The sequence below is a fragment of the Leptinotarsa decemlineata genome, unplaced genomic scaffold (genome assembly GCF_025532065.1).
Source record: "Leptinotarsa decemlineata unplaced genomic scaffold, Ldec_3_MD MMD2_P_RNA_scaffold_6, whole genome shotgun sequence".
In the NCBI taxonomy this organism is placed as follows: domain Eukaryota; kingdom Metazoa; phylum Arthropoda; class Insecta; order Coleoptera; family Chrysomelidae; genus Leptinotarsa; species Leptinotarsa decemlineata.
In genome coordinates this window covers 17,804,543-17,822,042 of record NW_027412533.1, presented here as the reverse complement: position 1 = coordinate 17,822,042, position 17,500 = coordinate 17,804,543, and the positions used below count along the sequence as shown (strand labels likewise).

At 34.7% G+C, this 17,500-nt stretch overlaps 1 protein-coding gene across 5 annotated transcripts in view; it reads right to left on the bottom strand.

Moving 5' to 3' along the window:
• Positions 1–17,500, bottom strand: part of Fas2 (neural cell adhesion molecule fasciclin 2) — a 117,013-nt gene that overhangs the window by 59,373 nt on the left and 40,140 nt on the right. For all 5 annotated transcript variants that reach the window (XM_074170066.1, XM_074170068.1, XM_074170069.1 and 2 more), the window contains exons 4-5: positions 5,890–6,958; positions 1,919–2,217 (exon numbers count right to left, since the gene is read on the bottom strand). In XM_074170066.1, the coding sequence (XP_074026167.1) occupies positions 1,919–2,217; positions 5,890–6,958 (1,368 nt within the window). The remainder of the gene's footprint in view (positions 1–1,918; positions 2,218–5,889; positions 6,959–17,500) is intronic.

Here is a 17,500-nt window from a genome sequence, read left to right as displayed (position 1 = left end):
AGATATTTGGTCTCTACAATTCACTACCCAATTTGGATTTTGTTCAGCCCAAAACCTCATGTTCTGGGAAGATACAACACCATTCGTGGTAAAGGTAGCCTCATCACTGTATAAGATATATTTTAAAAAATTCCTGTCATTGAGATAATTTTCCTGCATCCATAAACAATACTCCATACGGCGGATTTCATCTCCTTCGTGCAAAGTATGTTAAATTTTGGTTTTGAACGCATGCATTTCATGCATATTTTATTGCGGCTCATATTGAGTTGAAGCGATAAGTTTCTCAAACTAATTCTAGGATCAGCTTGATGAGCCGCCAATATCGTATCATCATCAATATGATGTTTATTTATGATGCACTGTTTGGAATCTTTGGTGGAGTAATGAATATTACTGGAGTTTTTTCCCCAACACCAAATCGTTATTTTTAACACCTCGACTTGGGTGGCACATCAATAGGTGGTTCCACTTATGTTTCGCTTGCGTTTACGCAGCTATTTTTTATCGAGAACGTTCTTGGTTTTTCTCATTTTGTCTTCAATCGAAGACCGCCTGCCCGGTACTGACGATGCCCAATAGGCTGAAACAGCTGTTTACCGGTGGCTCCTAAATTGAAATCAATATGGAAGTGATCAAAAAGTACTTATCTATTTATTTTTTCATTTTCATGGAATTATTTTCCAGCAGCTTGACTGCATTAACCTTTCTAGATTTCATATATATAATGTACATATATATATATATATATATATATATATATATATATATATATATATATATATATATATATATATATATATATATATTTTTGAATGATGCAACTAATTTTCTTCCTTTATTTTCAGTATTTTTATATCATTATAAGTCACAAAAAGGATTTGAAGCTTCATAACTCCTATTTAATTATATGCGAGCGCTTTCGACAGCTGTCGAAATAATTCAATAGACTTATATTAATATAAAAAAAATTATATATATATATATATATATATATATATATATATATATGTATTTTACTGATTCAGACTTCCATTGTCTGATACGGTTCGAAATCTATGAAAGAAAACTATAAAATCAGAATGAAAAGGTGAAATAACAATTATGTCAAGCAATAAAATGTTAGATGAAAATACAATAATATGAATAAAATATTCAAGATAAAAAATTCATTTTTAAAATTTCTTGTTTATTTTTATTCCTTTTTTCTTTATTTTTTCATTTCTTTTTTACTCTGATCATTTCAATTCTCTATCTTGATTATTTTATTCGTTTCATTGTATTTTTATTTCACGTTTCATTGCTCAATATAATTGATATTTCAGCTATTCATTCTGATTTAATTTGTTTCTTTCATATATTTTGAATCATATAAGACAATGAAACTCCGAATTAGTGAAATTCACAATGAAACATTGTCAACCACTTTCAAATAAATCATTTAAGGTCATATTGAATAATTATAAATATATTATTTACAAAATTCCTTGTCAGAATTGTGACAAGTCATGTATTGGTCAGACATCTAGAACATTTGATAGTTCATATTGGAACCTCTGACGTAAAATGAATCTATTGAAAACACGTTCCCAACAACAGAACAAAATTCGGTCTCTAGCCGCGCGATTCGCTATCCAAGTTATCGTCGTCAGGAGATCATTATGACAGTCATAATGATCCCCTGAGGACTTTTTCTTTCAGTTTGTGTCTGAAAGTAACTTCTTTGCATGATCTACACATCTATGTACAGAGGTAAATTTTTTAAATTGATTGCTTGCTTCCTTTCTTTGGAAGATTTCTACATTTTTTGTATAAAGATAAAGAAGTTGAAAGCCAAAATTTTTATTTTCCAAAAATCCATCTCTCCTAAAAATTTACGCCTTTCAATTCAATTGAAAATGTATTACAAGATACTCACCACACAATATCTGACCAAATAATGCTGAATTGGATCCCCATTGTCGTTTGGAACACCCCACCTCAACTCAAAGTGGTCAGCATAAGGACTCAACGCGATCTTATCTTCTCTGTTGCTGTTATTTTCATCTTTTCTGTTGTGTGACTCCACCAATATCTTTGGTTCAGCAGGTTCTGACCTCCTTGGCATTGTAACCGACTCTAAATTGCTAAACGCGCCCATTCCTACATCGTTTTTCGCGGCTATTTGAAAATGGTAAGTTTCTTCTGGGACGAGATTTTCTAAGATATAAGGAGCATCTAAAACACATGGTGGCTGAGTAACGAGAAATGATTATATTCTAGATTTTTACAAAATAGGAAATGGTGAAAAAGTATTATGAAGAGGTTGAAGTGGCATTAGAATAACTACAAAACAAGCGCAGTATCCGAATACCAGAACTGCAACTTTTCTCAACGCACGTTTCATCAACGAAGTTAGAGTCATCAGGAAATAAAGTAGACGCCTTCTGCTGACCAGTCTAGTTCATCTCTTAATGATGTTAAATTGGTTGGTGAACCGCGCGTCGAAAGGAGCAGTGCTTATTTTGATAGAATATAATAACGAGCCCTAAAACTCTGGGATTGGATTTTGAATTAACTCGTCAACATTTTTATCAATATATAAATTCAGAAAGCTAAACTATGAACTATTCTAAGATGTGGGTATTATTGATAAGTAGTTGAGTGATATCACAAACTGATATACCAAAAGGAAATAATGGTGTTTCTTTATGACGTTAACTTTATAAACGGAAAAAACTAATTCCAAAACTATTGTGTAATGAAAATATTATTGAAAAGACAGTTGAAAGATAAAACAATGTCAAAATTATTGACTAAACTGGTAACTCGTTAAGCAATAATGATGCCTTTTTTTAAATCGATTGACTATAGCAAGCTTTTTGATAATGATTTGTTTTTCCCTAGGCTATTATTTGAATAAATTGTTGTGAATATGATTCGTTATATTTTATTGAAAAATTATTGATTTGAATGTATTACATACACTTTATTGGGAGTTTTTTACTAGGCCATTCACAAAACAGCATGATGTTCATAGTTACTAAGTACCCCATACCACTGGACATAAATTCCCTATTCTAGAGTGTTCTAGAGTATAACAAACAATTGAAGCAATGTAATACTCTATTTAACTTCAAAGATGATTCAATGAACTTTCTCAAAATGACAAACAAGATTATATTCGAGTGCAAAAATTATTGAGTTTCACAATGTTAGCATCATCAATGCCAACATGTGAAAATAAAAATTTATATATTCAGTACCTAGTTGAAATGAAGTTGTTTTCTTGGGTGTCATCGGCATAGACTGCTTGGTCATCAGCCTCGTGGTCTGGGTAGCAACGTTAATAAGTCCCCGAGCCACCAAGAGCATCATAGCTATTCGCAACTTCAACTAGATGTCACGAAACAAAACTGAATTTTATTGCCGTGATATTGCAGTCCAAGGACCGCCGTCTCAGAGGAAACAATAATGGGAATAGAAATTGCTTGTTTTTCATGATATTGAGTTCAGTTTCAGGAAATTAAGGTCTGAAAAATCATTTCCTATGATTTAGAAAACTCTTTTTCAAGATATATGGTTATTTTGTTATTTTAAATAGGGAATAAATGTCACTTACAGGGGGTTCTCCAGCCAGTAGGCGTCAGCACCCATACAGGCGTAAGGTGAGCAGGATCGAATTTCATGCTTCTTACTACGCCACCCACCATCGAACTCACGAATTTTCGGTCGTGAGCTAATGCTAATGCACTGCTAATGAAGTTATTGTTATTATTATTATTCCCATCAAGAAAAAGTATAATACTTTGACTATGAGACAGTTTTGGGATTTTGGCAGGGCATCGAACTCCGTGAATCATTTTATTCCCACGCATATTTACATTAGTTCCCAACAGTTATACAACTGGAAGTTTCTATAATACTTACTCAAAATATAAGAGGATAGATAGTTGATCTCGGTGTTAGGTCAAAATTCAAATGTTTTGCACTCTATGGTTATTGAATTCAGAGACCTACGAGTAGATACGAGGGTGGTCTGGAAAGTTTCCGACCTCAACATGAAGGCCACCCTCGTAAATACTCGTATTGTAGCGTAAAACAAAAACCATCAGTTCATTCTGTGCTATCGCTGATCAACCAGACTTCACACAAGAATTCATAGAAGAGTTTGAAATTGTCAACCTTGTCTTCTTTCAATATAATTGATATATGTATGTAATCAGTTCCTAACCAAGGGTGACAGTGTTAAATTGTTGGGAATTATAATTGGTGACTCACTGAACTGGACAGTTCACAAAGAGAAGCTATGTGCCAAAATTTCAAATTAGTTTTCATGCTCTGTTATCTATCTATTATGCTTCTTCCACCCCAATATTTCATATGATACGATTCTAAGGGGTAATAGCTGATGAAGTTTTTCTCCTTTAAAAACAAACTAATGATTAAGTGGTCGATGCCGTTATTTAAAAAAACTCAATTTCCAAAATAATTTTCATATATGATTACAACACTAGAAATGAATCAAATCAAACTGTTTAGTGAAAATCTCACAATAAAGTATTTCTTGAATACGTTATATAGATTTTCATCAAGTACCGGCCGATTCCATCACATAACATGTAGCTTGTTGGTTTTCATACCGGCAATGACTCATACAGATATGAATTTACGCCTCAACACTGCTCTGTTGAGCGTAACGCATTTGATTTGTAGTAGTTTTCAGTAGAAGATCGACCTAGAGCATATCTTAGTTCGGCCGTACACGGACCACATATTTGCAGTTGAGGCAACCACAACATTGTGGCCATGTTGACTGCACTTCGCGGCTGATCCAACCACATTTTTGTGGTCGACTTGCGGTCATATAAACCGCACTCGCAGTTGAGGCAACTGACATTAAAAATTGAATGCTGTGAGACCAATATGAGAAAAAGTACACCACGGTGTACGCGGTTGGGTACAACTGGAAGTTTGTGGTTAGTGTACGGCGAATGCCGCGATGACATCTCGGCGGAGATCAGCAGCAAGTTGACTACAGACGCCCGTTTTGACTTTTGTGAACGCCCGTGTACGTGTAGTACAGTATTTCTTATGGGCGGCTTGAGTTCGCTAGAACGAACCTGAAGTGGCTGCATGAAAAAAGCATTATGTTCACCCCTAATATGCTCAAACCTTAATTATAGTAGTTGATCAAGGTAAATAAAAAGCATCATATTAGATACTGTACTGATTTTGCAGGGTGGAGAAAAGAAGAGATAGGAAGTTAGTATCAGTAGAAGTATATCATAATTGATGTCAATTTTTTTCTTGGAAGGTTCCACCCCATACTATTATACAGTAATGTATTATGGAGTTAACCAAGGCATCATACACCATCAGTATCATATCTCTGTTTATTATATTCCTAAGCTGATACCATTTATAGATTAATTTACATAGTCAAGTAGTCTATATAATCAATGTGTTCATTCCTTTGAAGAAAAGTAAGGGTAAGTTTCTAACATTTCCAATTCTTTTATTATCCACGTCAAGACATTAGTGATTTTCGATTATATCATCTTTGAAGTTTCTGTATTATTGGTAGACTTTGAGTTGTTTCTGAGTTGTTCATAAAGTGACATTACAACACAAAATAAATATATAATAATAATTTTTACTAAACCAATTTTCAACTCGGCCAGTGTGAACTTTGACTGGACTATTGCAGTACTATTAAACGAAAAATTGAGTAAATGTTTTCAGTTTTCACTCGAATAATTTTGTGCTTCTCGCCATAGAAGCGAAGCACAGATATTTTCAAGGTCATAGACGGTAAAAAATCAAATAAACCTATCATGAATGATTATTTTCTAATTCATACAATTTTGAGATCTCTATCAAGTTATTAATCAAGTTGGTATAACTTACTGTAACTCCAAGTATGGTTGTTTGCAAACTCCCAGGACAACTCTCTTTCAGGTTTATATTTGATAGTGTAGGACCTGAGTGGCAATCCATCAAAATTATTTGCAGGTATTATACTAAACTTGATCGTGGTAGCTGTGACAGACTCTGGTCTCGCTTGGGCAACTTGTGCTGGTACGAATGCCTGTTTGAGCTGAATCTTTATGCTGGATTGTCCTAATTTGTTGGAAGCAATGCACTCGTACTGGGTAAACAAGCGTTTCTCGTTATGAGGAGTTACAATAAGAAATGATGCAGGCCCGTTTCCAATTTTCTGGAAATTCTGGTTATTTTGGATCTCAATGCCGCCGTACCTCCAAATTATCGTTGCATTAGGAATAGCTTCTGGTAAACAAGTCAGATTCCCAGGTTTGTTGTCCCAACTCCAAACTGGAGGCAGATCTTTTGTCCTTTCGAAGGTAGGTGGAAATTCTATGGTGATATGCCCGTTTTTATATCCTGTGCCTGCTTTATTATCGGCCATACATTCGTACAAACCATCATCGCTTCTGCTGAGATTGGAGATTATCAAAGTACCTATTGCCTCACCTTTTTCCTCGAAGAACTGCTGCTCCATCGTGATCCTTCGATCGTCTAATTGCTGCCCTACCTTAAATGGTTCTCTTTCGCTGAGTTTCCTGAATGACACTTTTGGAGGAGGTCTTCCATATGATTTGCATACCAATTCAGCTTGTGCGCCAACTGGAGCGGTAACATTTATCAGTGAGTATATTTTGGGCCGCACCAGAACGTTGATCATCACGGTAGTTTCCTCTCTGGCAACTGTGTTTTCAGCAATGCACTTGTACACTCCATCATCACTAAATTCTACTCTGTTCATGATGAGCTCTCCAGTGTTTTCTTTTACATCAAATCGATCGGTTATCGACAAGTCTTGGCGGTCCTTCAGTTTAATCCACTGATAAGTTGGAGGAGGTTTTCCTGTGGCTGTACATTTCGCTGAAGCACTTTCTCCTTCTATGATCGTAATGGAGTCGATTGGCTGGATTTTCGGAGGTACTTGGACTTCAACCTGAGAAGATAGATTTACCACATCAGTATATGTCCAAAATAATGACTTTATAATTTGTATAACACTGTATATTTATTTGTTATTGTAACACTTGACACTTTTCTACATATAGAAAATGAAAACAATTCGGTTGTTTATATAAAGTTATACATTTTTTTATACAGAACTATTTCATTACATATGGTATTTCGCAGAAATGGTTGCTTCACTGAAATTTTTCATAGTAGTAGTACTTATGTCAAGTTCTAGATATTCTTGAATACTACTGTAGTAGCCAACGTTTCACGAGCAGAAAGATTGAAACTATCATTACCATTACAATGTTGAAATTCTCACCGTTAATGAACTAAAATTGAGATACTGGCTCAGATATTGATCTGATATAGGATCATATTGTAAAAAAAAGAACCTACCTACCAATTTTCAATACTAAAGTTCAAATGAGGAGTTTGGCTGAAATTACAGTTTTTTCTTAGATGAATCTATACTGATAAATCCAGTTGTTGTTGAAGATTTGTTATTTGATGTGATATCGACAAAGAACACTTTACAAGAGCTTCATATCCGAGAAAAATAGGTCTACAGAAATTTGTCTCATACCTATTGATGAAGCAGGAAGGTATATTTCTGCAAAGCTATGAGAGGAAATGGAAAATCGACACCAAAACAAAAATTACGGTCTCTAGAAGTGCATATCATTAACCAAGTTAGCATCCTCAGGAGATCATTATGTTGTTATGGTGTTGGGAAAGTGTTTTCGATAGATTCATTTAAGGCGAGGGGTTCCAGTACGAACTATCAAATCACCAGAAAAGTTACTGTTATTCTCATTTCAACTTCGATCATTCAGCAAGAATTATTATTTTACTCATATTAGGTATTCAAATCAAGCAAGTATTCTCATATTAGTCCTCGGACATTATTATATTTGTTTCAATAAACGGCAGTTTTGCACTAAAATACTGTTAAGAGTTATAACCAGCAAAACAGATTTTGTTCTGAATAGAAATACATTAAAGGAAAAATAATTCGACGCAATTCAGAAATGAAGATTTCCGAATCGACTGCCGTGTTGGTCGGTGATTCAAGCCCCAGTCTAAACGATCTATTTTCACTTGCTATCGTTCAACCCGTGTTAGAAATCACACATTAAAAGGTAAGACTTTGTTAATCCTTAGCTCGCACAAGTTTCAACTTCTGTGGGTTGTCTTTCGTAGGGGTGCGAGAGCTGGTTGAAGGAAAAACAGATTTTTTAAAACAGTTCACATACCAACTCTTTAACAAGCTGGTTAACTTTTCCTTATACCTTGTTCATCATCCCACATGGCAAGGACTCCCGTAGATCTTCTCTCACATCTCTTATAAACAAAAACATCAAAACTTCTCAATCCAAGATCAATATCATTTCATCTCAGATCGATAAAAGGAAATATAACCAAAACTTTTGTAAGCCTGTTTTGAGTAAAATAGCTGATGGTGACATTAGGTCAGCTATCAGAATCTTGAGCTCCAGTGATACGTTGGCCGAATACGATGAATTCTTACTTTCAGCTCTCCGATCAAAACACCCTCGAGCAGATTTCTAACGCATTCTCTGGATTCGCAACCACCACCCGATTTTTCAGAGTTCCTGGTGTTCCAATTTTCAGAACATGAAGTATTGGAGGTAATTAAATGTTTCCGTTCTAGTTCCGCTGGTGGTTTAGATTATTTTCGCCCTAGCCACATGCAAGACCTCATCAGTCACAGCTCTGGAAATTCAGGACAGAAACTTGTTTCTTTTGTTACAAAATTATGTAATTTCATTTCTTCTGATAGGGTTTCTCCAGGAATGTGTCCTTCACTGTGCGCTCTTCGGAAAAAGGATGGAGGAGTAAGACCGATTGCTGTCGGTATCTTTTATCGTCAAATAATAGCTAAACTTGGTTGTATGAAGATCAAAGACGAACTAGGATCGATATTACTTTCACTTCAGTTTGGTTTCGGTACTGCAGGTGGATGTGAATCTGTGGCTCATGCTGCTCGTAGATATATTAATCTTCATCCAAATCTTGATTCAAAAGTTTTCCTGAAAATTGATTCTGAAAACGCCTTCCAACATGATTGATAGAAACATCATGCTTCGTGAGGTTAAACACCCGTTTCCAGGATTATATCCCTTCTTAAGTCAATTTTATAAATCAGCTTCATATTTGAGTTCAGATGAACATCTGATTCAGTCTGAGAGAGGTGTTCACCAAGGTGATCCCTTAGGAACTACTCTTTTTTGTCTGACCATCGACGAACTCACTAGAAATTTATCATCTGAATTTAATTGATAGTATTTGGGCGATGGCTCAATCGCTATCGATGAAAACATTGTTTCAAAGAATTTAGAAAAAGTTATTGATTATTCAAAATATCTTGGACTTGAACTAATTTTGATAGATGCGAATTGATTACTCTTTCAACTCTGGAATTGAAATTGGCTTCTGGTATAAGAATTTTGGATGAAGTCTCCTGGGTGCTCCTCTTTCTGACGATTCAGTTTCATAACATCTACGAGAAAAACGGGAATCACTCAAATTGCTGACCACCAGATTGAATAACTCACACTGAAAAATTATTTGGCGATTCCAAAACTTATGTACGCCCTCAGATGTTCCCCCACTTGGTCAAGTCAGTTAGAGCTTGACGAATTTGATAATTCACTCCGTTACATGACAGAATATGTTACAAACAATTATTTCAATAATGATTCATAGCTCCAAGCAACGCTTCCTGTAAGTCTTGGCGGACTAGGGCTTACAGGTTTGGTTTCTTCCTTAGCATTACCAGCCTTTCTGTCTTCAGTCAATAGTGTTTCTGATCTTACTGATTCTATCCGTCCTTCTATAACTATCAATATCAAAGACGATTTTTATGCTGAAGGTGAATCACTTTGGCATGCCGCAACTCTTATTGCTCCTCCTACAGATGAAAAGAAAATAGTAAGGGGATGGGACCGACCTCTTCTGAACATTATAAATGATAAACTTCTGAAATTTACAAGTGTATACGATAATGCTCGTCTGAAAGCAGCAATGATCAAGGAATCGGGTGCTTGGTTGAATGCTTTACCTGTTGCATCTCTTGGAACATTGAAACGGGCTATGATGTCAGCGGATGTTCCTGCAATTCTGGAACCCTTAGGTACCAGTCAAGATGATGGTAAACGACCAGATGTCTCTCATACCATGGGAATACGGTAAACCTGTGATATGGGACTTCACTTGCGTTTGCACAGTAGTGGCTTCCCCTCAAGCTGAAATTTCGAAGTCTGCTGGAACTGCAGCATTATCTGGCGAAAAATTAAAACGAAACAAATACCAAAATCTTGGTAACAACTATCTATTCCATCCAGTAGCGATTGAAACTTTTGGTGTTCATGGCCCGCGGTCTCTGTTATTCGTTCATGAACTCTTGAAGGAGGTAAGGCCAAGCAACGAAAGATTCTACTACTAGAATTGCTATTCAACCTGGTAATGCTGCTTCGTCCCTTGGAACTATTCCTCCTTCACATAATTCTGATGAGATCATGCATTGCCCTCATTTCAGTGCGGAACTGAAATCTCTTCAAAACAAGTCAAATGTCTATATTCATCAGTCTCCTATCAAGGTTAATTAGTAGGTGATTGATCCACGTTCTTCTTTTTCAGTACGATCAATGGACATAAGTCATTCTTGCCCCCCAAAAATTAGCTGTGGTCCTTGTGGTTTTGGTTACCTTCATGAGCAAGAGCCGAATCGATCCTTCTACGAAACCCTTCATCACTTGGAAGGATCGATTGCAGCTTGTGAAATGGTTGTGATGCAGATTCTGTAAAACATGTTCTTCCTCACGAATCAGTAGTTCTGAAAATCTTGTGAAGAAAATTGGTTTAGATAATTTAGGAAACACTTGCTACATGACTAGCATTGTTCATATCGAAGAATTTCAAGAACGAGGTTTTAACGATGAACGAGAACGACAATGTTTCCTATTTATTCACCAAACTCAAACACCTGTTCATGTAGCTGCAGTTTCGTAAGAATGTGGCATCTTTCCCACCAACCGATTTCCCTAGAGTCTTTGAAGTTCACTAGATTCTCGGACAACGAGAGTATTGTTCCGAATTCTTGTGGTCCTTGTTGAATACTTTTCATGAGCAGGACAATAGCACAATCAATTCTCCTGACCGCTCTGGATTGAATGATTCGGTACAGTCTATCTCGTTGTGGGTTTGTAATCTTTTGTTGGAAAAATCCTCACCTGTTTGCTTTCTAGTAAATGTTGAAGAGGTAGCAAAAACGTATGTGAATTTCTGGGAACTTCAACTAGTGTTTCCTAATATGACTGATAACCAGTCCATGCAAAGTTTATCATTGAATCATCTGAAAATAGAACTTTCAATACGTGATGATCAACTGTATTGCCAAATATGCGTCAAAATAAGTGATCATTATATGACAACAAGTATAGTGAGGCACCAGTCAATCTAATAATAACACTGATGATCTTCAAACATACGTCAACCTCTGACGGAAGCACCAAACTCTTACGAAGGTTCGAAATTTATGAACACTTCAATCTAGCAGACCACTATTATATATAATCTTCACAGTGTTTCTGGCGTTGAATCTGGTCATTATTATGCATTGGGTCAAAGACGGAACGGACTGGTTTAAGTTTGACGATAGTCGTGTCACTAAATATTCTGGCAATATCTTGAACTTACGGAGCCTCTGGAGACACTCTATACTTTATTATATGGAAGAGAGGACATTGGCAGATCAAGATCTTCAAATGAAGTGGTGCTGCAGGTTTTTCCGGGTTTTCTTGTAGCTGAAAAAGCAAATGCGCCACTGGAATCTATAAAGTCGCCCCGGAGCGCCAATTGATTTTTGTTGTTGTTTTAAATTTGTATTACTTTTCTTTAAATATTTTTCTATAATCAAAATCATTATATAAATTGAAAGGGTATATTTTTGGCAGAGACAAATTTTTGATACAAAAAATATGGATTCGATTCCATTACGAATGTTTGGAATACAACCGTATCATTCAGCTTTCATAAAAAAGTATTTGTTTCGAAAATATTTTTTTTGTGTTCATATGAAAATAGCTGTTTCAAGAGAGCTTTTTTCCAGTTTTTGTCTAAAAGTTACTTTTTTGTATAATCTACACATATTTGTACAGAGTAAATTATTGACATTGATTGCTTCCTTTTTTTCTTTGGAAGATTCCCACATTTTTTGTCTCAAGATGGGGAAGTAGAAAGCCAAATCCTTTCTTTCCCAAAAATTATTATGTGTTTATAGCTTTGATTCTGATATATTCTATTCAGTTTAAGTTGAGTTATATAAATGTATTGCATGTTGTCAATTAAACAAAAGGTAAATTTAATACAGATAGTAACCAAAGAAATTTGGGTAAGGGTAAAAATCACCTGAAAATCAACTTTGAACGAAATATATACCGCATTGGTCCGTATTGAAAAAATTAAGTTGAGGATGGCGCAGAGAGTAATAAACGTTGGATTCGAAATATTATGTCAAATTGAGAAGAATTCACTATCAAATAAAGATACCTGAAACATATTTTGATAATTTTTGAATTAATTGGAAAATAATATAATTTACTTTGATTATAATACTTCAACAACCGGCCCTGATATTCTTTGTTTGTTTAAACCACTTAACAGTGCTTTTATGGATATATATATATATATATATATATATATATATATATATATATATATATATATATATATATATATATATATATGTATAGCTTCAACACACTTGTTGCATGATTCATCGTTAAAATCTATTGTAGATTCACTTGAATCACTCAAAAACACTTTTTCCCCAGTATTTATATTGTGATATAGGTATGAGTTTATCTATTTCATTCAACGGACCCGTTATTTTTCATTACATTGGATATGACATTCGAAATTCTCTCTCACACACATTAACTTTGATTTTTCAGCTTTAAAGACTGGCAGTGGTTATTTCTTGAATGGTTATTTTTTATTTTGATATATACTTTGATTGGTAAACATATGGGTGCATTCACCTGCTTGCTTGATATGGTCTTAAAACAGGTAGGCAATACCATATGGGCAAATTCTCTACAATTTGAATTTTTCATCTTGAAAGGTTTTTTTCGGTAAACAAGTAGGCGAAGGATGATAAAAAATAGATACAAAAATGTTTAACTAAAAATAGCCTTTAACATAATTTAATAGGCAATATACGACAGCTGTCTTAGTCTATGTGTAAAGTTTTATAAAAAGTAAATTTCATTCGGTAAACCGATAGCGAAGGTCGATTTCTATTCGGATGCAAGACTTCAATGAAATAATGAATTTGAAAATATAGCAAAATGAATAGAAAAAAATGGCGAGTATGGGAATTAAAACTGGAATTAAATTCAGTATTTTTTGCTTGAGTAGGATAAACGCCATCTAGTACAGCTTTCTTTAACGACGCCCTCTAGTGGTACTTCTAGTGGCTGCATTCTTCCTGATTGCACCTTTGTATAATAGATGGTAAAACGACACTTAGCGAAATCTATAATAAAGATATCATTGTAAAGTTGAGAAGGAATCATAATACTGAAATAATGTATAATAGGATAATAGTGAATATATTTATTGTAACTATAATACACATTATACATCACGAACAATAAAGATATTTATAAAATGGACACCTTAGTAATGAGGTAGGTAGGTAGCCACGATGTAACAAGTTGGTTCACGACATGAAGGTAATCTACGAGATTATTAGTACTAACGATTAAAGGTCGTGAAGTAACTCTTCTAATGAATACTATCGAAGTCCAAAATTCTAAGGATGACACATTAGTTTCAAACAGATGACCTCACCTGGCAAATAAATGCTTTAACAAAATGTCATGAAATTACCTGAAAAATTAAATAATTAGTATTTTTATGTATTACAAGCTTTTTTGAGAATATGATAAATTTATTCGTAATAGAAATTGATTCAGTTGTATGAAACTAAAGTATCACAAACGTACAGTAAACTTAGGTACTAGGTGTGTACTACTACCTGTGACTAGGTACTAATGAAGCATGTAAGAGAACATGTAACTACTATGAAAGGTAATTTTGAATCAACCCCATCGTCTGAATACTTTATAGGGTACTTCACAGTGTTTTAATGAGAGTATATGTTGTTCAAGCCGCCATATTGGTCATTCTGTCGGAATAATGTGTCAACCAGTACCAACAACCACTTCTGGTTTAACGGTAACCACAAAACATACAAATATTTTTTCAATGTCAACGCATCGACTGCTAGAGTTATTAGCCTCGTGTTTTGAGTGGGCTATGTTAATATCTTTCCGAGTCATGTAGAGAGCATCATCATAGTTTGCAGTCCCATCAGCCATGTAATGATGCAAAATCTACTTTGACTAGACTGTCTGCACTACCACCTCTACGCCAGAATCAGTTATGGAATCTGGTTGAAGACAACCCTAAAAAATTGAATCTTGTGTGAACTAACTAGTGCACCGAAGCAAAGACTAAAGAAACAGAATGTCTTATGAGGTTTGTTTGATTCCTAGACGGAATAAGCTAATAGCTAATTATGTATCATTTGGAGTGAAACTAAGATTATTTCACTTTGGTTATTACATAAAAATTTTAGATATTTTTAGCAAATATCTAATTTCCCAATTTTTTCTCTTAATTAAGTATAATGTTGACGCTAGTGCCATTTTTAAAAAATAGTCTCTTCATATGGACATATTAAAATATTAACATATACACAAAAATCATAAGCTGAGTAGTGTAAACCATTTGAGGGTTGAACAATTTTTGCCGTCAGTGAATGTTATTAAAAAAAATTCAAAAATTGCATGCATTGACAAGCGACAAAATGTTATTAGTGTCAAAATTTTCAATAGTCCCCATATCTTCTTGATAATTTATTTCGATTTAGGAGATGCAATGCATCGAAAAAAAGGGAAAATTTCGTAAAGATGCGTTATTATTGTATGGAAATCAGTTATTCTAACAGTTTATTCATGTAAATAAAAAATTTACACTTCATATTACAAAAAATATTTTGATTCACAAAGTACACAGCAACCAAAACTAAAGCACTTGGTTAGCGAAACGGGCGTCGAAACAAGTGCTATAGTTGTGATTATTTTACACCAGAGGTTCCAATTCTACGTATTAATTTAATATTTAAAGATGTCCCATCACTCTTATCAGTACTGTTAAAATGAAGAGCTCATCTGAAAACGCTCATCTGAACAGTGTCGCCAACAAAGTATCAAGATACCCACCAGAAGCGACCTCTAAAATCACCAGAAATCCACTAACAAAAATCGCATCAGTTTAAAAAATCGCTAAATTTCCCACCAACTTTATTGTTAGCAAATTTTTGTTCATTGCGAAAGAAAACAATATTTTAAAGATATATTTATTAGAGAAATAACATTAAAATTACACATTATGTAAAAAAAATAATGAAATTATATTATTGAGTCATTTTCAGATGAGTCGTTTTCGTCCGTACCATCATCGTTAGTCTCCGATTGGTAGGACTCTTTGGTGCCAATTAATTTCACAATATTGTTTGGTATTTCATAGTCGTTGCAACATTTTTCCACTATCTTCATTCCGCAGCGGACTCTCAATATAGCAGTTAAAAGATCAAACCCCATCCTGTTTCAATGCTTGTTTTTTATTATATTCATACTGCTAAACAGTCTCTCCACATCGGCGTTGGAATGCGGCAATATTAAAAGAGTGATCGCAAAAGTCGCCAATTCGTGAAATCTTGAAACCCCTTGTACATCTTGGAAATTCAGGACTTCATACCAAAATATTTTTGTATTTTTGGTTTCCTATCAATTCAATTAATGAATTTGTCGCTATTGATCGTCCACTTTTGCAATGAATTCAGAACTTTTATTTGATTGAGCAATAATGTCTATTAGATCTTCTTTGTTATGACTAAGTGCTTTTTCGATACTTATTCGCGAAATTTTTTTCATTAATTCCACATTTTCTGGAAGCCAATTTTTTATTTGCATGCACCGAGTCCGCACTATTTCTTCCTCTTCTCTTGGTAATCCCTTTTCTCGCATTTCGAGTATTTGTTCTTCAAATCGGAATCCCAGATAGCATTTTGGATCTAGAAAGTCACGGACATTTTGGGTAAAAATATTAATTTTATGTGTAGGTAACGTAACCTTGCTGACAAGCATATCTATCAGGTTGGTCAACTCGCCACACAGTAATGTGTGGCGATAAACTCTGTTTATCTCAATTGATATTAGTGGTACTTCTTCTTTCAATTTAGTAAAGACCCCATTATTAACGCCAACCATTACAGAAGCACTGTCTTTACCAATTCCCATTAAATTATCAAGTCGCAGATCAAATCATTTTAGTGTCTTCTTGATAGCAAAGATAATACCTTCAGCATTGCACTCAGTTAGTTCAGCAAGGTCTCCAAAACTGTAATAAATTATAATGACCCCAAGGTATTTTTGTATTGCAATATCTGTAGACTCATCAACCAATATACTGTAGGGTTGATCTTTAATATCTTCTTTTAGGATTTGGGTAAAATGCAACGCCAATATATTTTTAATAACCGAAGTGCACTTGGTTCAGTGCAGTTGCACTTTATTGATATCTTTTCCATGACTTTGATTAATTACCTCACCCAAGTGGTCAACTACACTGATACTGGTATGCATGACTGTGTACAATGCGACTGGCTTCTTTCTTTTTGTTTTTTCCTACAGGCTCTGGTTTGAACGGTAGCTTAGGTTGCGTAACGATTACCTGTAAAAATGTAAATAATAATATACAAAAACCTCCTCTATAGTTTAGGTTACAGCGCGCGCTAAATCATGTCACACTATTCTTCTGGGCAGTTCGTTGAAATAAAAATATTTCCATGACTACCGAACGAAATAATTATGAAACATCCTTCGTATACATACCTTCATATTTTGTTGATGCTTTTTCGACATCCCATGTGTTTTTACATCTCCATTGTGAATCCGTAAAATCGTTCGTAAAATTGATACCTAGTCTAGTCTGGTTAGTCCTTATATACTAAAATTTGTTACCTGAGGTTGTATACCTGAAGTCCAATATGGAATTTCTCGGTAATTAACTACCTGCAAGTTCTTAGTAATTATTCTCTTACCAACAGAAGATTAAAGAGCGGGCTAAACGGGATGGGTCCCTTATCGCCATTCATGCTGTTTTTACATTTTGCTATTTCTAGACTCTCACATGCATCGACTAGCCTGGTGTCATGCACATGCTTAATCAGTTTCAGATTGTTTTCACCAATTCTGTGGTCCTTGTTAGAGAATAATTACTAAGAACTTGCAGGTAGTTAATTACCAAGAAATTCCATATAGGACTTCAGGTATACAACCTCAGGTAACAAATTTTAGTATATAAGGACTAACCAGACTAGACTAGGTATCAATTTTCTACTCCTGAGGATGCTAACTTTGTTGGCGAAACG